The 23,099-nt window shown below is 37.9% G+C and overlaps 1 protein-coding gene across 10 annotated transcripts in view; it reads left to right on the top strand.

Annotated features, from left to right (window-relative positions):
• Nucleotides 1–23,099, top strand: part of PRKCZ (protein kinase C zeta) — a 143,792-nt gene that overhangs the window by 97,859 nt on the left and 22,834 nt on the right. For 9 of the 10 annotated variants that reach the window (XM_050931633.1, XM_050931632.1, XM_050931636.1 and 6 more), the window contains 7 exons: nt 2,177–2,274; nt 7,800–7,886; nt 8,622–8,757; nt 15,644–15,731; nt 16,144–16,263; nt 19,218–19,297; nt 19,902–19,991. In XM_050931633.1, coding sequence (XP_050787590.1) covers nt 2,177–2,274; nt 7,800–7,886; nt 8,622–8,757; nt 15,644–15,731; nt 16,144–16,263; nt 19,218–19,297; nt 19,902–19,991 — 699 coding nt within the window. The remainder of the gene's footprint in view (nt 1–2,176; nt 2,275–7,799; nt 7,887–8,621; nt 8,758–15,643; nt 15,732–16,143; nt 16,264–19,217; nt 19,298–19,901; nt 19,992–23,099) is intronic. The other variant, XM_050931639.1, reaches the window with a different exon arrangement.

Genomic DNA, 23,099 nt, shown 5'->3' with positions numbered 1-23,099 from the left:
CTGTACTTGTTACATTCCAGAGACTGATACTAGAAGAGTAAGGCTACTTAGATTCTTTATCTTTAGACTTGCTTGCCTAAGTGTTGCAATCTCTCTCTTTTATGACCAAGAAAAAGTTGCTTCACAGTTATGTTCCTTGTTTCTTCAATTGTTTCTTTCAATGACAGTGAAAGGTGAGGAGACATATTTAGTCAGCTTTGTAGTTGCCTTTGAGAACTAGAAACAGTTGAGAATGAGCTGTCAGTTATTTTGGATTGTGACCTCACGCATCATAACATAAGAAACTTGATCTAATTACTGCTGATTGCCACAAGTTAGCATCTATAAGAAATGGAATTTTAAGACTACATATCTAAAGTGATGGAAATTTCATTTGATTATGTTTCAGTGATAAAGAAAATGCATTACTTAATAATGTTTTCCTCTTTCAAATACACCTCTACCCTGATATAACACGACCCGATATAACACAAATTCGGATATAACGCAGTAAAGAAGCACTTGGGGGGGGGGGGCGGGGCTGCGCACTCCAGTGGATCAAAGCAAGTTTGATATAATGCGGTTTCACCTATAACGCGATAAGATTTTTTGGCTCCCGAGGACAGCGTTATATCGGGGTAGAGGTGTATCAGTGAATTTAGAATGCATTGAACCTGCTAGTGCTTGGTTAGTTAGTGTTGTAGTAGCAGGAGTATATTCAAAGGCTGTCTTCACCCAAGTGGAACTGAAGCAGATCCCCCCTGATTTAATTAGAACTGACGTTAAAGGAACTGAAAGGAAATATCCTGTTGAATGCTCATTCAGAGTATGTCGTCAGGCTAAAGGTAATACATTTTCAAAAAACAAAATTCATTAACTGTCTTTTTACCAAGTTATCTTATTATGTGAAAGACAACGTAAAAATACTTATCACAAAGCACCAGTTATTAAAGCTGGAAGAATTTTTAAAATATAATTTGCTTTACGCTGTTCGTACTGTTTCTTTTTTTCTTAGCCTAGGAAGTGAAAATAATGTCCCTTTTCCTCCCCCTTTTTCGGTAGTTACTAGCCAGTGTCACTCTCCTGTTCCAATGGAAATAGCACAATGCTACAAAGCTTAGTTTATAGTCATTGTAAGAAAAGTTTACTTGGTGTGTTTTGGTTTTTTTTTAAAAAGACATGGAAACACTTCTATTGCTTGTATATACACAAATTAGTATAAACATAATTTTTTGCCTGTAATTGACCTGTCTGTGCCCCTTCAAAGGCTACGTCTTTATGTAGAGAACCAAATACATGTTAACACTTGATGGGGATTCCCAACTCCCATGAAGATCTCAGTTGGTGGGCCTGGCCTGACAGGATAGCTCTAAAGATTGCTCTCTCAAGGTTGCAATCTAGCTTTTACCTGCTGGCCCTCAGATAAGGGCACCTGAGTATCTATCCTAGTTGTCTTTGGATTGACCGGACAGTTGACATATTGTTGGTCAGCTAGGAACTAGGGAATTCAAGCTCACCAATGCATGGGGTTTCCTGCCAGGCACTCCTTGATAAGTATTCATGGAGTGGGTAGGGTATTGTGGAATATATGTTGTAAAAGATGTGGGGAATGCCTACCTATGCTGAGAACAGTTATAGTACACGGACTTTAGGTTTTGCATTTATGAACAGGTTTGGGATATTTTGTTACAATGGGTCTTGGTTTTGCAATGCTGTTCTAGCATCTATTAAATTTTGGAAATACCAATAGCTTGTGGTCTCCTTTCTCAGTATTTTACCTTCATAGTTTAGCTGATCACAGAAACTGTGTGAAACTCAGTGACTTGTACCCAAAACAAAGCAAATTGTGGCAACTCCAGCTGACACAAATGTTTGTAATGTGATATCCGCTTGCTTCAGGACACTTTGAACCAATATATCATTAATACTTCACATATGTTTTCTTATTTTTTAAACTTCATGATTAGTAAATTTTGTTCAGATTCTTCTGAATATTCAGAAAACCTCTGACAAGCTGTTGAAGCAAAAAATATTTAAACTTTCTCTGGGCCAAGTTTTTTTCCATCTTTTTTTTTAAAGAATGTTTGTAACAGTGACTCATATATATGGGAATATAAATGTTGACAGTTTCTTTTCTGGCTTTACCCACAGCGAGGTATCCAACAGTAGTTCTGATTCTCCAAATACTCTATTTCAGGATATTGATTGGGTACAGACAGAGAAACATGTGTTTGAACAGGCATCCAGTAATCCATTCCTAGTTGGTTTACATTCGTGCTTTCAAACAACAAGTCGGTAAGAAAGTTTTGAAGTTATTTTGTTTTGAAAATCTTGATCTTTGTACTAACTGCTTTTCATAAAGCAACCATGGCAGTTAGAAAGTGTCATCTTAGTGTTTTGAGACCTTTGGATGGAGGTATTACTATAACAACCCTTTTGTAGAAATAACACAAGATGACTGTGTGGCCTATTTAATAGTATAGTAACATTCAGATATAGAGATGTAAATGGACAAACTTTTAGGTTAATAAGTTGACTGTGTCTCTATTATATATTTCTGGTTGCACAAAATCACAGTCTTAAAAAGCACATAGTAGGAACTGTGTCTTCTAACAATATTTATTGGGGCAATTAAGACAGCTTTTCTACATAATTTGGACAACTTAAAGGCCGTTCCTACATATATATCTAGATGTCTTTTTTTGTATATAGCTGTTATTTTTTATGCTTTTGTCACTGTAGCATTTGAATAGGTAACAGATCGAGAAAGTTCTTTGGTTTATTTGAGCAAATACTTAATAAATTCTTATCTACTTTCAAATATCAGTGAATTGTTTTTTCTCATCTGCATAAGCTGAAATGGTTTATATTTTTTCAGTATTTTATTGCATGAAGGTATTTAATGTGTGTGTGGGGAGGGAAATGAAGAAAAATTGTCTTATGCCAGAGTGCATATGCATGTCTGGAATAATGGATGTTTCCAACTGTTAACTTTTTCTTGTATAAGGGTATTCTTATTCATGGTTGAATTTAGGTACCACAGCCCCTTCAATGCTATATTGACACACATGCTAGTCATACAAAATGTTACATGTGTGATATTTGGAAGATTTACTTCCTTGGATTCTATTCATGTGAGTAGCATGCAGTAGACTGCTTGCATAACCTAAACAAGCAGATTTTATGCAGTATTCAGTGGATTTATTTTTATTTAGGCTTATGCACATAGCCATTAAAGGGAGCACCTGTTCTTTGTTCCCCATGCACCCTGACTATTCTTAAATACGCAGCCATGAAATGGATCACCTCTGTAATTCTCCCTTCAACCTTTAATCATCGTATTCATAGTAACCATAATGACCCAGCAGCAAAAAACATACCTTCCGATCAGCATCTTCTCTTTTTCTCACTGCTAGTGGAAATAAATGGGCTTTTCAGTTTGCCCTGAAGATCAGCAAGGTAGGGTTATTGTGGACCAGGAAGAGAGAAGGAGTTCCAAAGGTGACCTGTAAAAGATGATATTAAAAAAGAGATGTTTTTCCTTTTTTGTTTGTTGCTTTATCATGTATGAAAAAAGTGATCTAAAGGTTTTTATTTTTGTTTTTAATTTCTGCTGGTTTTTTAGCTTAGAAATACTAGCAAAGTCAGCTTTGGTCTTTTTTTGATTTTGCATAAGAGTCTGTGGGATGTATGAGGATATATATTACTACTCACCGAGTAATTGAAGGGAAAGGTTGCTGAAGTGTAGTAGATCAGAAAAATAAACAAAAATAGTTTTAAATATTACCCTTTAAAATCCTTTCCTTTCTGCTTCTAAGTTTTCACTGTCTTGGCTCTTGTGATGTCATTTCACTAATACTTCCATCTCATCATGGTGTCTTCCAGGACAGATGAGACCTGAATGACTAATGTGAAAAACAGAGAAAAAGCTTTTTAAAAAATCAGGCTTCCTTTTAAACATCATGAGAAACAAGAGGAGGGCTGAAATCAGAGTTTAGATAAGTCCTTTGCATGTCATTTCTTTGGGAGATTTTCATACTGGAGCAGGTTTGCAAAAAGAACGTATGGAAATAAATATAAAGTACTTGTCCAGTGTTTTTCTGTATTGCTTTTGTTGTTGGGGTGGCTTTTAGTCCTTTCTCCCAGCCTTGCTTCTCCTTTTTAATCCTGCAGTGAAACCAATATCTATGTTTATGACTTAAGTCTGTTGTCCTGGGTATTGTTGTAATGTCATAAATTCAGCATTATGACTTCACTGCAGGATGAAATGGAAGCAGGAAACTTAACTGTGAGGAAGCAAACTTATTCAAGTGCAAGTAGTGTTGATAATCGGCACACAGGAAACAAACAGTAACATGGGTAAACTCTGTGTTTAAGTGCTGTATTAGAAATTTTCTGTCCCTAAGCAACACCTTAAATATTAGATCAATGGTTGGTGTTCTATTTTTATTTTTAAACTTAAATATATTTTAGATTGTATTTGTTAACAATAACAAAGTTATAATAAATGTATATACTTAGAGAAATAGTTTAAAAGAGAATTTCTCACTTTACATTTTTTACTTACCAGGGTGATGTCACTAATCCTCACAGTACAAAAAATGCAGTTTCCTACATTTTTAGGAATTGGTGTCATTTATTATTACAGTAAGAGAGGTACACATGGTACTTAACCTGTAATTAAGGTAGTCTCCTAACATGGCTGGTTAAAATTGAAGGTCTTGAGCCTGCAAAGAGTAGTCCCATTGAAGATAGTAGGGACTACTCACGTACATGTAGTTAAACATATGCATAAGTCTTTGCACAATCACAATCTAAATTAGATAACATTATGGATCACAATAACCAAGGTATTGGGAAAGGTGGGGGGCATAAGAGGTCAGCAGTTGCAACAGTGAAAGATCACGAGCTTTGCTTATTAATATGTATTCAAATTGTTTGTTAGTGGCGTGTTGGTCTTGGTTTTATTTAGTTTTTTGTAGTTCTTCAATAGCAGTTGCAAAAAAATACACTCAATTAATTTACTTAAGAGGCAGACTAGCTTGTCATGAGCCAATTTCAGGATTCTTTTTCTTAAGTGTCTCCAAAAAGAAGGGGATCAGTCCTTCGCTTTGGATTTTAACTTAGTTTGGATTTTGACTTAATTTGGAGTTGTGTTTTCAGAGGGCTTTTCATAGGTTCTTCTATATTGGTTAATCTTTACAAAGTATGTGTTTTAGAATTGGATGAGCAGTAGGGAGAGTTTGCCAAATATGTGTGGGGAAAGGAAGGAGTAGAGAGAAGAATTTTTAATTCTGGAATAATTGGGTGCATAAAGAAAAGCTGCTTCCAAGGAAGCTTCAGTTTTCATATGAAGCACTCACTCAGCATATTGCTATTCTGTAGGACTCTTTAACCTTGTCAGTTTCCATGGATCACGTTTTCCCACATATGGTATCTTCCCTCCAGTGTATAATAAGTCTTTTCAGATGGCTGATCATTCCACTTGTATTTTCCCTACCCCATTGCATTTTCTCTTGTGTGTTTTGAGAAGTGCATTGCAAAACTAGTTTTGAAAAGCCTGTAATAGGCCCTGATAATGCAGCCATTAACTTCAGGGGGTATACTATGTAGAATGTTACAGATTTGGACCAATAATGGTTATTGCAATGTCTTCGAAGATATGTATCAGACTAAAACAACCCAGTCTGCTTATTCATCTGTCTCCAAAATGTCCACAGATTTCTGGAATTTCCTGCAAAATCTTTATAACCACCCCTGCTTGACATACTGCCTTTCTGTAACGCAAAGTAATAAGCAATGCTGATTTATCAACAAAAAGCAAAAGGCTGAGGGCCAGTTGTCTTGCTTTGGACAGAAATTTACGTGTGAAATTAGTCAGTGTCCTCTCTGATTATACTGTGTTGTGCTATGAAGTAGAGAATCATTGCATGCTGGTTAAGATGCCAATAGATGAGACTTCGATGAGTTGTTGTTGAATTATGATGTGGTAAATTGGATTTGCCTAAGGTTACTAGATCATACTATTTTTTTATATTAAGGTGGACCTGTATTTTATACTAGACCAGGGGTTGAAAAAATGTTTATTAGATTAGCTTCTGCTACTGTGGGCGGCGTGGGCGGGGGATTATTCAGTTGCATTCACATTCAGATTCTTTTAGTGTCAAAGTTTCTAGTCAAAGAACAGAGCTATTGTAATCCTAGCTGGTCCTGTTGGCCACACCAAATTTGTTTTCCATTTCTAGTGAAAAATGGCCTCCCCTGAACTCATCAGACTCCTAGTTTTATTACGGGTGGCCATACAGAGCCAGGCATTTCTGTATCCTTCGAATTTAGAATGTTTCTCACAGCATGACATCAGGAAGTCAGATTGTTGTATTCAGCATATAAACAGAATTATCTTTATTTTTATTGGTGCGTATAAGGATCCTGACGCAATTTAGAACTTCATTTGGAAGAGGAGGATTGTTGTGAATCATATGTGATTGAAATCATTAGAATCATTACTTTTCTCAAACATAAATTTGTTTTTTTACATTTCTCTGAAGTGTGTCTCCAGACATCTTTCTTCAGTGTATCAGTTTTGGCTTTTCATAAGCTAGTGCAAATAACAGCATAATACTTGTATATTCATTAATGCTCAGAACTCTACAGTGCTTACTGACCTTTTTAATGCTCAAAATTAATAATAAAACTAGTCATCTTAATCTTTTTAAAATGTTTACTTTTGACTTGTGTTTTGGTTGGTTTCAAATGTATCTGTTACATGTATCAAAAATGTAACAAGTCTATGCATGTAATCTTTGTTTTTTCAAATATGAAGCTATTCATGCTTGATTTTTTTGTAAAAAAAGACAAACACCTTCACCGTAAAACAGTATTCAGTATTTTGTCTAATACTTATTATATCAAAGTAAATCTGTGCCAAACTTGTAAATGACTGATCCTTATTTAGTGGCAAATAATAAAATTTCATCTAATGAGAAACTTTTTTTTTAAGTACACTGTTATATTAAAACATACTTGTAATCTAACACAGTCAGTTTTCTAAGCCATTCAGAATTCAGCTATTGAATAGTAGTACACGGAAAAAAATTGATACTACTATTCCCTATTTCACGAGATATATTGCAATCTGCATCAGTCATTTGATATGATAGACATAGCCTTTAAAATAAGATGTTTTCATAGTATAAATGTTTCATTTGAAAATTAATGTCTATTTTGCTCCTGCATTTGTTTTTGATAAAGCCTTTGGCTTTTCAATTTATCATCTACTTGTCATACTCTTTTGTTGCAATCTGACTATTTTAGACTTTTAAAATATACATCTGATACTGTATTAAAGAAATGTTTTACACTGACAGCCCACAATGGTACTTGGTTAATTTCAGCAACCTCTGTTATCCTTTTCATATGTTTGGAAAGTTATAATGGCTTCATGCCAAACTCAGACCTAGTGTTAAGCAGGTATGCCTTCATTAAGTTCAAATCAATTTCATTTGTGTTTTTCTATTGAAGTATTCTTATACGTGCTTTTAAATTATAGATATGTCATCTACATACCACAGACATGGGTGTATTCTAAATTAAATAGATGCTCTTGTTTTGTTTTTAAATGGTTATTAATTTTTATTGTAATTACAATTTTAAATGCCTAACTTGAGAGGGCAACTTGGAGGAACATTTTTAACTTTAGATTTTGTTGTTGTTGGAGTGAAATATTAACTATGACCTTAGTAAAAATGTCAGTCTTATGGAATTAAAAAAATACAGTTTTCCTTGAGTTTAAATCCATTTATTGTATTGTACATTTTCAGATTGTTTCTTGTCATAGAATATGTAAATGGGGGAGATCTCATGTTTCATATGCAACGGCAAAGAAAACTTCCTGAAGAACATGCAAGGTATTTTACTAATGCATTGATAAGTGTGATAATTCTCTTATAGTATCATTACATAGCACAACATAAAATAGTTTATCTTAAATGACAGCAAGAGAATATAAAAATTTCAAGGGAAATTGCTGTAGGTGATTTGGAAAGTTTAAAAAAAAAAAGCATTTGATAATAGGAACAATTAATTGTCATTGCTTTTATATTTGATTAACAGTTCTCTGAAGTGCATTGCTGATGTAGGGTTTAAGTGTTTTGGTGTAAATAGTTTTATACAGGAGTTTTATACAGAACCTAGTAAAAAGTACTGTCTTGCAAGTGTTGGCATTACAGACACGTCTTGCCTCTGCATTAGAATAGTTGATGTAGAGTTTACCAGCTCAGAAATTCAGTTCTGATACCCATTATTTGAGTTTTACAGCTTCAGAGAAATGTTCGATAGTATGATGGGGAAAAGAAATCTCTTCAATATCAAACTGAAAAAAAGTTACTTGCTATAAGTCTTTAGCTTTGTAGATAGTGGCTATATTTTTTAATTTGTACTTTGATTGTAACAGCTACTTTTGAATGAATTTAGGGGTTTTGTTGTTTTTATCCTCTCCATGGTGAGAAGCTCTGGGACTCTGTTAGCTTTTCCTTTTTCCTTTGTTCCTTTGGTTTCAAAAACTCGTTGGATTTTTCAAGTTATGCCAACTTTTATGTAATTCTTCTAGTAATGAATATGGCTCTTCTTTTTTCCTATTTAAGGTTTTATGCTGCTGAAATTTGTATTGCTCTGAATTTCCTACATGAGAGAGGAATAATCTACAGAGATTTAAAACTAGACAATGTTCTGCTAGACGCAGAGGGTCATATCAAGTTAACAGATTATGGCATGTGCAAGGTACGGTTCTCTGATTTTCTCTTTACTTATAATTCTACTGTGAATCTGTATATTTTAATATGGTTGTGTCAGATAGTCTTGTTGAATCAAATTCTACAGCCAGCAACACCAGGGAAAATCTGAGACATGAAGTTTGCCTAGATTAATGTAAGTGTAACTGATTCTAGAATTTAGTCTTAAACTGCAGTTCTGCTCTGAAAAATTACTTCTGAAAAATGGCATCACGTTGCTCAACAAATCTATTTCTTGGATGTATTCCAAGTCATACTGCTGAATTTGTGGGCAAAAATAAAGTTCTTACTATTTTTGTCCTGTTAGACCTGCAGATTCAAAACAGCTATGAGTGCTAAATTCTGGTCCTTCACATGTATTACCAACAGAACTGTTAACTAAATTCAGTCCCAGGACCAGATATGGCCAGGCTGCTTTTACATCCATATAATTTCATTGAAGGAAATGAATTGTAACTTGCCTTTATTTTAGAATAATCACATTCTATTACAATGCTTTGGGAGCCAAAGTCACAAGGGGTTCCATAGTTAGATAGTAATTGATTCTTGACCCTTTGACTAAGATGAAGTGTAGGGACAGATTATACCAGAGATGCAGCTATAAGAGTGAAACCCTGCCCCATGTCCTGTGCAGCTCTAAGCCCCATTCCAGAGCATGGCCACTTCACCACTATGTTGTGCATAATAGGTTTGTTAAGGCAATTTCAGCATCTGAGAGAACGGTCTTCATTAACTCTTCTATTCCGGACTTCAACTGCCAGCTAAGATGGATGTTGTGATCACTGACAAGGAACCAGAAGTAAATTATCCCTGTGATGGGTCCCTGGGTTCCCCTCCAGGATGCCACTTGGAACTGGGGTACCACTGAGCTCACCTCACTCACCAGCCTGGGCTCCTTTTCACACTGTGGTGCTGTGATAAGTTGCCAAGCTCTCCACATTTGCTGTTTCACCAGCACACACACAGACAGGGTCACACCCAGCTGCAGGTTCACACACAGATGCTGAGATCAGCTCTGCATGGGAAGGCTCAGCTAAGGCATCTCCCAATTGCTAAGGCACACCCCGCCCCCCGGAGTGTAAACCCAAAATTATACTGTCTTGCACTGTATAGGGAAATGTACAGCGTAAGCGCATAAATTTTGCCCCCTCCCTCAATGTGGGGAGAGAGAGAGAGAGAGAGAGATGCAACAGCTTTCTGCCCCAAGTTACAGTTTTCATAAACACTGCTGTTAGACAAAACAAGTTTATTAACCTCAAAAGGTAGATTTTAAGTGATTATACGTGATAGCGAACAGAGGAAAGCAGATTAGTAAATAAACAAAACCACAAACAGTTTAACATAGTAGATAGGTAGGATATGAATTAGCAAATTCTCACCCTGAGTGATAAACAGGCTGACAGATTCTTAAGGCACAAGTTATCTTGTCTTTCTCAGGTTTTCACACACAAGGTAAAAATCCCTCTAGCCTGGGACCATCACTTCCCACAGTTCAGTCCTTGGGTATGTCTACATCTACAATTTTGCAGCGCTGGTTGTTACAGCTGTATTAGTACAGCTGTATAGGGCCAGCGCTGCAGAGTGGCCACACTTACAGCAACCAGCGCTGCAAGTGGTGTTAGATGTGGCCACACTGCAGCGCTGTTGGGCGGCTTCAAGGGGGGTTCGGGGAACACGAGAGCAAACCGGGGAAGGAGACCAGCTTCGCCGCGGTTTGCTCTCGCGTTCCCCGAACCCCCCTGCAAACCGCAGGGAAGGAGACCTGCTTGCTCGGGGTTCGGGGAACGCGAGAGCAAACCGGGGAAGGAGACCAGCTTCGCCGCGGTTTGCTCTCGCGTTCCCCGAACCCCCCTGCAAACCGCAGGGAAGGAGACCTGCTTGCTCGGGGGTTCGGGGAACGCGAGAGCAAACCAGGGAAGGAGACCAGCTTCGCCGCGGTTTGCTCTCGCGTTCCCCGAACCCCCCTGCAAACCGCAGGGAAGGAGACCTGCTTGCACGGGGGTTCGGGGAACGCGAGAGCAAACCGCAGGGAAGGAGACCTGCTTGCTCGGGGGTTCGGGGAACGCGAGAGCAAACCGCAGGGAAGGAGACCTGCTTGCTCGGGGGTTCGGGGAACGCGAGAGCAAACCAGGGTAGGAGACCTGCTTGATTACCAGAGGCTTCCTCAGGTATGCTGGGATACCTGCTTATTCCACGGAGGTCAAGAAAAGCACTGGTAAGTGTCTACACTTGATTACCAGCGCTGGATCCTCTACACCCGAGACAAAACGGGAGTACGGCCAGCGCTGCAAACAGGGAGTTGCAGCGCTGGTGATGCCCTGCAGATGTGTACACCTCCTAAGTTGCAGCGCTGTAACCCCCTCACCAGCGCTGCAACTTTGTGATGTAGACAAGCCCCTTGCCCCTCAAGTGTTTCTAGGTGTATTATTGTAGGGAGAGTGAGGTACCATCATGATGTCATTGTCCCCCTTTTATATATTCTTCCCACTTGCTGGAAAGCTCTTTTGCTGTGACCTGGGTCAGCTAGTTCCCATTGTGTAGAGCTATCTCTGAGAGGTTTCTATTGTACACAGTTCCTGGGGTAATCCTTGTGCTTGTGTGCATTTCCGCAATATGCCATTAACATTTTTTGGCCTTTTTACCGTTGTACCTGAAAGGATCCTTGTGGGTGATTTCAACCTCACAACATGTTTCAGTAACACATACATAGCCTAACTTCACCTTCGATGATCGCACATACAATCCAATCAGATATTAATGTCTAGTAGATGAAGGTTTTTAGATTGAAACCTCACAAGGCATATTCTGTACAAAACATATCCTAATTACATGACAGTGGTGAATATTGGGGTGCCAGGGTGTCACAATCCCCTTCGAGAATTGGGTCGCTGCCTTCATTGAGACACAGGAATGGAAAATAGAGAAATAGACACACACACCCCAGCTGATACCTTGAGAGAATGGGGATACCTCACTGCCATTCACACAATGATCATCAGAGGACTGGGTATCTGGGACCACAAGACTGAGACTGTTTCAGGACTTTAAGGTGCCCAGACACTACTCCAGGCTGATAGTCATTGATAGTTTCAGATACCACTATATTGAACACGTTACTGGACACTGCCAATCTGAAGATAAGATCCAGACCACTAACTGAGAAGCGACAAGACTGAAGGATTCTTTGAACTGATTTAACTAACTAGTGTACTTTCTTTTTCTGTGTTACGTGCTTAACCACTAATCCTCCATCTGTATTTTCTGCTGCAGGCAATTGTCAGCTCATATCGCTTTTCTCTCTGCATTTGCAATCCATGGTTATAATGTTTTTGACAAGCACGAACTGATATAGCACGAGTATTTATAATGTGTATTCAACAATTTGTGTTCTGTAACTTTAAATATTCTCTAATAAAAGTTTTAATTTGTTTCATATCTGATATGACCTCTATTAGGATACTAACCCTGCACTTCTAGGGCGATGGCCTTGATGAATTAATACAATAGGTCTTTTCATCTCTAATTTTTGTGATCCTGTATATTTGAATTGTATTAGCGCTTTTCAATGACTGATTGGAAATCTCCAATACATTGATTTTGGCACTGGAACTTTAGCACTTGTGACAAGGTCAGGCCAGATGGCTACAAGAGAGTGGTCGAAGGTAGATACATTAGCTCCAGGTTAAGCAGGTCCCTTTTCCCTGAGTAAGATAACAGGGACTATTCCAGAACACTCAGGAACTTTCTAGAACTAATTAAGGCTGGCAGGCTAATTAGGACACCTGTAGCCAATTGGGAAGTTATTAGAATTAATTAAGGCTAATCAGGACACCTGGTATAAAAAGGCTCTCACTCCAGTTAGTGAGGTGTGCGTAAGGAGCTGGGAGTGAGAGGGCGTGCTGTTGGAGGACTGAGGAGTACAAGCATTAACAGACATCAGGAGGAAGGTCCTGTGGTGAGGACAAAGAAGGTGTTGGGAGGAAGCCATGGGGAAGTAGCCCAGGGAATTGTAGCTGTTGTGTTGCTGTTCCAGAAGGCACTCTAGACAACCGCAGTTGGCTGGAATCCGGGGTAGAGGGCGGGCCCGGGTTCCCCCCTAAACCACCCAACTCCTGAGCCAACACAGGAAGATCTCTGAGGCTAGCAAAATCTGCCAATAAGCACAGGACCCACCAAGGTAGAGGAGGAATTTTATCACTCACCAAATAGCACTTTAGAAAGCACTACTTCATACATTTTGATCAAATGCAACCTGTACCTGAAGAGAGACTGAGGCAGGCAAATACAGCCCTACAGAAAGTTATTTGTAGCTTGATTTTAAAATGAGTTCTGTTTTAAATAAATGTCCAAGCAGATATTAAGAAGCTCAAGTAAATTAATAAACTATGGAGATCCAACTGCTCAGGGGGCTTGTAATGGGATATTATCTCTTTGGGTTGCTGCTTTGACACACACTAATACTTGCTGACAGTTGTTGTCTCCAAGTTATTTGTTGGCCCATGTGAAATGAGATGAGGGTTTCAGCCTAGTTTGTGATGGACTGCCAAGTCCCCAAAACTAGCACCCTTTTTGTCAATTTCAGAGGGTCCAGTGATTGAATGGAACAAATTAACTGAGCTACCTTCTCAGTCTTACCAGGGGTTCCTCCAGTTCATTATGCACATTAGCAGTGGGGCACTGTGGGGGAGCTTGCCTTGTCACTGCTTGTCATATACCTCTTCAAGGGATAACTAGGACTCCAGTTTTCAAGGACTCTTATCTGATGGACCAGCACTAAATTCACAACCTGGAGTTAAAAGGCAGTAATTGCAAAGAACTATGAATTGTTTTCATCTTTAAAAATAACAAATAAATGCCTCCCTAAGCTCCCAGAAATGAGACACACTTTTTTCTTGGTCTAAAATAAACAAATTAAACATTATGAATGTGTCAGGATTAGTAACGTTCAGGGTGGATAAAAATCAATGATTTTTTTTAAATTAAAAATGGATTTTTGATAAAATGATTTTTGTAGAAAAAAATTATCTAAAGATAGTTTTAATTAAGATACATTATAGCTCAAAGATATTTCATCATGGAATAGGGATTATAAATTCTGATTCTATAGTATGAGACAATATTTTCATGTAATGTTTAAGAAAAGTTTTGTAAATGAGTTCCAATAGTTCATGGATTAGGAAACCAATTTTATGGGGTTCCAGAGGCTTCTTTATAGATTATTTAGGTTAATCTTTCTATCTACCCAATGAGACTCAGTGCTCAGTCTAGAAGATACCATCAGAGATGCTTAGTTTTGCAGTTCTCAAACTGTGGACTTATCTCCAGAGATAACATGCTCGTTAACAGCAAAAATGGTTTAAAATAAATAAATAATATATAGAGGTGAGAAATAAGAGACCTCAACCGTATTGTCCATCTGCAAATTTGTGTACACGGAGTCAATCCCTTACCTCTCTCTAAAAGTGCAAAGTTTCAAAATGTTCAGTGACTAGAAGATTGTTGGAGGCGGAATAGATCTGGACAAGGAGAAGTCTGGAGATAAATGTGAGAGGGATGGACAGGCAGTAGAAACAAAAGTGAAACTGTTTGAACAACATATTCCAGAAGTCCTGAGGTCTTTGAGTGTAGCCTTCATTGATTTGAGATCTACCATACTATTCTCTCACTAGAAGGGAAAATCTATAGTGGCACCAGGCCATAAAAGAGACTCAGTTTGGGAGTAAGAACCATTCAAGAAATATGTATGCTGATGATATTTTAAAGAAAGTCAACCAATGAATTGGTAGAAGTCACTTAAGAACTTGGATTCAGAAACTGTTGAAGTGATAATCTCACTTTTAACAGCAGTAGCTGCTTCTGCTGGTGTAGAAAGAATATTTTTTTCGTTTGGACTAATTCATTCCAAATTGAGAAATTGTTTGGGACCTGAAAAAGCAGGAAAGCTTATTTTTCTTTTCCAGATTATGAACAAACAGGAAAATGAAGGTGAAGACGGCTGAGTTAGCTGCAGAAGCCAATATTTTAAGTTTCTCATGTTGACATGGCTGACATAGTCGATTTAATTTTTTTTCTTAAATATTTCATTTAACTATTTTAGTTAAAAACAGTTTTAACAAAAACAAACCTAATTTTAAAAAACTTGAATCTTTAACTAAATTCAAACATTCATATGCTTGTTTTGTTAAAATATTATATGTTTGCTGTTGAAAAAATATCCAGAATACATAATATTGTTGTTTTAGTTAAATGAAACAATTGAAATGTCTGTCTGGTGGGGGTCTCCTCCTAAAACAGCCTGGCAAGAAAATCCTCCAAATATTAATGATTAACCTGTTGAATTGGAGGTAGTTCACCTCTCAATGACTTCATAGATATCTGTTTCAAATACCTTTGGAAAATGAAATAACCAATCATTAATTTTCTGATATAGCTGTAAAACTAGTCTGAAAAGTTTTCAAAATAAATCACTGTTTAAAAATGTATAGTGTGTACCTTCGAAAAATAAAACCAAAATCTGCATCTATCAGAGTTGTGAAGAATATGTATCAAGGTTGTAACAACCAACGAGAATGCACTTTTATGTAGAAATCCATGATTAAATTGAGTCTTCCTGACTAGTGATTTCAATCAAATCCACTCTGGTAACGTCACACACACTTACCACGATGAAGGGCTCTAAAAAAAAAATGTGTAAGTTTACCTTGAATGGTAGGAGTTTTGGGGAGGAGTCTTATCACTACCTTGACCCCTGGAATCCCGTTGGTATACGGAGGCATCTTAGACTCCTGGTTTGAAATACTTACAAAACTTGGTTGAAGGGAACTTGCTGCAGGTAGAATTTAACTTTCAAAAGATGAATTGGTTTATTCCAATAGGAAGGATTGGGCCCTGGTGACACTACAAGCACTTTCTGTGGAACACCAAATTACATTGCACCAGAGATCCTAAGAGGGGAAGAATATGGTGAGTTGGTGCATAAACTTGTAACCGTTTAATTACAGTGAATCACTAATTAAAGTTCCAATTTACAGGGCATAAGAGTACATTTTTAATTAAGCTTACATGTTTTTACTCTGTTATGTACCGGCAAGATGTGTTATCTTGGCACTGTTAATTGAAGTATCACTCTCTTATGGACCATTATGGCCCAGCTACAAGTTCCTGAACAAATTACCTTTACTAATTTTTCTCCCAAAGTGCTCTATTAAGGGCTATTCCTGTGAGGCACTGAGCCCTGCCGCTGGTGGTTTCAGTGGGAGTTGAGGATTCTCAGCTCTCTGCAGAATCAGGTCCTTAATCTCCATCGATGATGCAATAAATGTGATTGTAACATTATCCTAGAACCCAGGAAAATGTGCTTTTTAAATGCTTATAGGGTTCAGTGTGGACTGGTGGGCTCTTGGAGTCCTGATGTTTGAGATGATGGCAGGAAGATCTCCATTTGATATAATAACTGACAATCCAGACATGAACACTGAAGATTACCTCTTCCAAGGTATATTTAAGTTTTTGTTGTTGTTGTTTTTGAGTTTCAATTTTTTTTCTTGAATCCCTTTGAAGGAAGAACAAAACACTAAATAATGAAAATTAGCGCCACTTTTTACATACTGTGGGTGCCTTCTCTCTTCCTTTTAATTTCTTATAGAGCGAAGATTTGAGAGAGAGCTCAGTAGTTCCCATCGTTTCATGACTGCCAGTGATATTAACGTAGATAAACAGGGCTGTGGGATTTCTAATTCAACATCCAAGGAACTTAATTTTCTGGGAAAAAAAACTAGGACTCAGAGTTAGACAAAGTCCAATCTGAAAGAGACTAACAGTATGTCTAGACTGCAGCTGGCCACATGCTTCAAGCCTGAGAAGGCAGACACAGGCTAGCTCTGCTAAAAATAGCAGTGTGCATGTTGCGGTGTGGGCGGTAACTCAGACTAGCCGCCTGAGCTCGGACCCAGGTGGGCAGGTGGGTCCAGGTCCGGGTGCCTATCCTGAGCCATCACCCCTGCCACAACATCCACACAGCTATTACTAACAGGGTAATTTAAGAGGAGCTACTTACTATGTGTTGGTCTTCCTGGGTTGGGAGGCATTTGCTGTCTGGTCAGCTAGGGTGACCAGACAGCAAATGTGAAAAATTGGGATGGGGGTTGGGAGTAATAGAAGTCTATATAAGAAAAAGACCCAAAAATCGGGACTGCCCTATAAAATCGGGACATCTGGTCACCCTAGCTCCCAGCTATAGTGTAGACTTACTCAATGAGAGCCACGGTTCAGAAGTAACCACTGAAAATAAGGTTTAGAAATTTGGGGTTCAATCTGTGTACGTGCCCTCTTTGAATTGCTGTTCAAGAACATAAAGCCATCATTATATTCAAGGAAGACATTATCATTCATATTACTCTTGTACTCTGGGATATTTTTCTCTTGCACCCTAGTTCTTTGGTACATATGTTTATATTCTTTGTTGGTCTTTCATTTTGTTACATTTAAAGTAATTTATACAATAATGTATTGCGCACTATGGCAGCTGTGCTTCTAGAACTTGCTAGTTGCTTCCTACAGTGTGTTACACCCCAAGAGTACTGACCTATACATTTATCCCATGTAAAACAGTTAATCCGATAAATACAATATAAGCCTTGTTAATAGTATTAGACTTGATGGTGGTCTCTAGAGAGCTGACTGGTCACGTGCAGCTGGCTTACCTTGGTGCCAGTCAAGAGAAACAGAACAGGTGGGAGAGAGAGATGAAATGAAGACACAGTAGACAGCCTGACTGACTTTCTTCAGAAAGGGCAAAACAATCATTGTACCAAAGGCTTTTAACAAGACTTCAGTGCTATTTCTTTTCCACTAAACCAACTGCTGTAATTGCCACAAGGATGTTAAGTTATCAGTAGGGACAGAAGGTGGTCATGAAAGGATGGGGAGTCAGTGCATGAGACAGTATCTCTGCTAGGTTGTGTCCAGAGTATGGAATGGTTTTTGAAAACTATATTATATGAAGGCATTGAGGGAACTTTCTGGGCACCAACCATATCTACCTGTAGTTTTTGCTCCAGATAACTTTTTCTGTTTCCTTATGGTGATTTCATGGTAGCAGTGTCATATAAGTTACTGCAATAGCAACTGGTATGCATGGGTAACAGTGTGCCCATTATTCTAATCACAGGTAGCAGTACGCACAACCATATCAAGTACAGGAGCAATACTGAAAGTGCTTGATTGGTAAAGAGTGAATTTCAAAGATGTATGTGAATTGTCTGAGAGAAGGAAGAGAGGGTTGGAAGGAATTTTCCCCCAGGTCAGACGGGCAGTGACCTTTAAGGTTTTTGTTGTCTTCTGCAACATGGGGCATGGGTCACTCACCAGAATTCTCTGGGTATATCTCACTTAATAAAATTTTCTGCCATTGCAGGGACCTTAGGCATTAGTGCACAAAGATCCCTCCTGTTCTGTGCCTGAGGCATATAATAGTTTAGTCTCCTGTTGGCTGTAACACTTTGGGTGTTGGATTTGGTGTGCAGATGCTAGTTGGTGCTTGTGGCCTGTGATATGCAGTTCTGGCCTTAAACTCTGACTCATTCTGAAATAACGCCTAGTGACCAATCTGAGTGCCAGTGTGAGCAGTCTCAGACACTGTTGTGTACTCTTTAAAGTGAATAACTAGTCTCCAAACTACTCCTTAAGGGGGAATACTGTATAATGAAGGAATAGGGTGGCTTGTAATGACACAATGGGGAATCCCCACAACCTCTGGTCCAGTGTAGTATTTCCTCAATTGTTTAAAAATGTGAGATCATATTTATATAACCCCTTGATCAGGACTTTAAGGAGATGAAAAGCCTTTATACAATGTGTTCATCAGTATGACAGATGGGATGAAAGAAACGATGCATGAGATTAAGAATTTTCAGAAAGTCTTTAAATGTCACTGCTACCATAGCACTTTTCACGTGAAGATTCCAAGATACAGACATTAACTGGGTAAGCCTTGCAAAGTTAGAGAAAAGTAAGTGCTCATTTGACAGTTGTGGAAGCAGGAACTAAATGTTGAAGTGACTTGCCCCCGTGGTCACTAATGTGTCAGTGACAAAATCAGGAATAGTACTCGGGAGCCTTGACTCCTAATCACCTGCTCTAACCACTGGACACATTGCCTCCAGCTTTTTGAAAACAAAAATGAATACTCTGGTTTTCTCTTCTGAGTTATGTCATTAAAAGTCCATTTTATAATACTTTTAGAAAAGATATTAACCAGAGAGAATGGTGTGACTTTTTTTAAAAAATTGTAAAGCCTGGCAAATTTTGCAGTAATAACTGAAATAGTTGCCATATTAGCACATTGTCCAGGCAGTAATACGAATAAAAAAGTTTTTATTAAAATATAATATAATAGAGCGCAAAACAGTTTGCTGCCTTTTTTTTTTTTTTTTTTTGAACTTGTAACAGTTATCCTTGAAAAGCCAATCCGGATTCCAAGATTTCTCTCTGTCAAGGCCTCTCATGTCTTAAAAGGATTTTTAAACAAGGTAAGTTTTACAACACTATGTTGTTTATATAAATTCGATAGCTCAGAGCTTCATGATATAAAAAAAATGTTTATCTCCTTTCTGTAAGATAGGTTCCAAATGCAATCTTTTAAATTGCTAATCTTTTGTGTGAAAATTTCATAGCATGGAACTTCGTTTGAAAACCTACTAGCATGTTGGTTACTTAGTGAAATGGTATTTTATAATGAAACTGAGTACAAAACCTAAGATAATTAATTATTGGTTTGTGCTTGCAAACAATTATTAAATGTGTAGTCCTTACTAATACAAGAAGACAAAGTGAAGTCAGTGGAACTATTATCTGCGCCAGTAGGGAAAACAGCCCATTTACTAAGTAAAATCAGAATTTTTATATCACGAGAAATGCTGTAAAATAAAAAGTCTAAAATGAATTTTCTTACCCATGAAGTTTAGAAAACTAGTTTGCTTTAATGTATTTTACCAATAGTTTATATACTGCTGCCTATCCTCGTATAATCTACATGGGTCAGTGAAAAACTGGAGAATTTGTCATGACAGAACAATAAAAAAGAAGTGTAAAGACAAACACAGTCTCGATTGTGTTTTCTCTTGTCTTCCACAGGATCCCAAAGAAAGGCTTGGCTGCCAGCCAGAGACAGGATTTTCTGATATCAAGTCTCATACGTTTTTCCGCAGCATAGACTGGGATCTGGTAAAAATAATTTATTCTACTTAAGTATGTTAAATAGAAGCATGTTCCTTCAATATTTTAATTACTGTGTGAATGAACCTATCATGGTAAACACTCTGGTAATAAATACTCTCTTCAAAAATACAGTTGCTCATAACTGAAAGAATACATCAAACCTCTAGAAGTATTCATGTAAAATTATCTTCGGTGTCATCAGTTTAAGTTTGTCATTAATGTAAAAATGTTGGAAACTAGATTTATTTCATGGTCAAAAACATGACTTGTTACCAAATATTAAGTGTAGTTTCATGCATGGTCTTTACTTCAAAAATGTGAGGTTAAATTTTTAGTAAAAAGACAATTGTGATATTAGGTAGAAAATAACAAAAACACATGATTTAAACCATAATAAAACCTTGGGGGCCAATTAATTTCTTGAGTTCTATTGGTAGGTGGTGCAGAACTTGTGCTGCAGCCCCTATCATTGAAAAGTCCACTTGGTGCATTACAAGGACCTCTCTCTCCAAGAAGTATTGGCAGAGCCGTAACAAAGAATTTTTTCGCCCGAGGCAAGGGCCAGCTCCAGGCTCTTTGGCGGTAATTCAGCAGCAATTCAGCAGAGGGTCTGGGGCGGCGAGCCACGGGGGCCAGCCTGCTGGTCGCCGTGAGGGCAGCAGTCAGGCTGCCTTTGGCAGCATGCCTGCGGGAAGTCTGCCAGTTCCGCAGCTTCGGCGGTAATTAGGCGGGGTACGCCAAAGGTGCGGGACCGGTGGACCTCCCACAGGCATGCTGCCGAAAGCCACCTGACTGCCATGCTTGGGGCGGCAAAATACATAGAGCCGCCCCTGCATCTGACAGACATTTAAGAAGGCAGTTTCCCTACAGTTTACAATATAAGGCTCCAGTCGTACAAAACCTTACATATGTGACCCTTACTTATCTGAATAGCCCCATTGATTTAAATTGGGCTGTCAATGTAGAATCAGGCCCTTAAAAGACACAATGACCTGAGGAAGAGATGTGGCTTGAATGCAGTATGATTGAGTGGTTGTGTTTTGCTTGCTTGCTGGTTACTTTGAAGCTTTACATTTTGTTTTGTTACTTCTTGCTCTTAGGGTTGTTTTTGGTCCGTAGTGTGGGATAAGATGTACTTTCATTTCAGTGGGATTTGCAAGAAGGTGCATGCAATGTTTGAAAGTTATGATCAGTTTAACTGTCAGTTTATCTAGAAGAATACCAGTCACTTCTTGATTATGTTCACCATTATCATCATGAAATCATCATTAAAAACTATTATCTGCTACACTAACTACTTTATGGCTAAGGTGCCAACTGTGTCAGGAACATTACTTTAATTAGCTATGTAAATTTTTAATAGCTAGTTTAATGATGGAGATGCAAGTATGCTTTTTTTGGGGTGGGGGCAGTACTGTGAACTCCGTAAGAAATATTGTAGAAACAGGAAGTAATGATTCTAGCATCGTGAGAGAAGTTTTCAGAGAGAGGGAGAAAACAGAATGATTCAGTTCTTACTTTGAGGCTTGTTGTTCAGACCATCCTTATTGAAGTTCTTCATAGAAGAAGATTTCTACAGAGGGAGGATGTCTGCCATTTTTTTTAGATGTTCATATAACACAGAGGATCTGATTAGGCTATTAATAATTTGTGAAGATATAGATTGTTTTAAATAGCTCCCTTAATCTGATGGGTGATGTTATTTTACAGCATGCATCTTCAGGCACTATAATGCTAACTAGTAGGATGTTTCTTAATAGAATGTCAACATCAAACTTAACATACTGTAGCTTTATGAGAGAAGATTTTGTTGGATTCATTTTATATTTGTAAAAGAGACTTTTACTGCTTCACTTACTTTATATTTCATGGTGATCACTTGGGAAGACCACCCCAAACAGAAACAGGGTGATTATGTAATCCTGGCATCTTTTTCAACAGAGCAGTGTCATGTAAATTATGATTGACATGTAAATTATGCATAGTTTAATGTTTTGATAAGATTACAGGAAAATCATGTTTACTTTGGATCCCTGTTGTATTCTGGATTGTATTTAGAAGGTGCTTCTGCTTGTAGTTGTTTTAGGTGTCAGTCATTTCGATGTAGGCCAAAATATTTCGGTTTTGCAAAGTGAATAAATAAAAGCCTAATGCAAATATTTGTATTATTTTTTAATTTAGCAAATCTTCTTCTGGATTAAAAGTGGTAAGGGGGAGATTTACATTAAACATTTCTCAGTATAATTTACCCTGAAACACAAAGTCTTACACCACAAAACCAGAGGGTAAAATCGACAAACTATTTATTTCCAGGGTCCAGCCTGAGTGAAGTGCAAAAAATAAACATAATGTATAGATAGTGAAAGGAGACAGATTCTAAATATCTTTTCAGTGTTAGCAATCTAAGGTGTAAGTAGTAAAGGTAAAGACACTTTTCAGTGACTTTTAAATTTAATGGCCTGATTTTGAAAGGTATTGAGTCTCCCCAATCACTTCATTGGAAGTAAGAGTGCTCAGTATCTCTTAATTTTGATGGTTTTTGCATGAGGGATATGTTATACAATAGGGGTCTAACCTGTGGATAATTTCAGTATTGGGATGTTGCTCTGGATGAAATGAGGCAGTAACATTCTGTAATCTAATAAGACAGTTTTCCTAATTCTTTTAGAACACTTACCACATGTTTTCCGCTATGTAAGAGAAAATCTGTTTATATTCCAAATCTCCGTGCTTCTTGCATTATGCCTTACATGATAAAAGCAATACTGCAAAATTGTGGTTGATGTCACTGCTTTGCTGTGCAGAGATACAGTGGAGGTGGACCTAGAATGAAGATTCAGATAAAGAGCAATATATCTGACAAAATTAATTGCATACAAAATGCATTTTGGGGGGGGGTTATAATGGAGACCAGTATAAGAATATTTTATTAATACACTCAGAGTTTTATCGATTCACAGCTAGGTCTAAACTTGGCCTATTTATGGTTGTGCTGACTTGCAGATGATCAGACCAAGTTGGCTGATAGTTTGATGTGTGGTTTGAGAAGTAAACCTACTAACCCTACATAATCAAAGCTATAGAGGCGGTCAATGAGTTCAGCCTAAGCAATGA

This window comes from Gopherus flavomarginatus, chromosome 21 (genome assembly GCF_025201925.1).
Source record: "Gopherus flavomarginatus isolate rGopFla2 chromosome 21, rGopFla2.mat.asm, whole genome shotgun sequence".
Lineage (NCBI taxonomy): Eukaryota > Metazoa > Chordata > Testudines > Testudinidae > Gopherus > Gopherus flavomarginatus.
The sequence above is the reverse complement of the archived record's forward strand: the minus strand, read 5'-3'. Positions and strand labels throughout refer to the sequence as shown.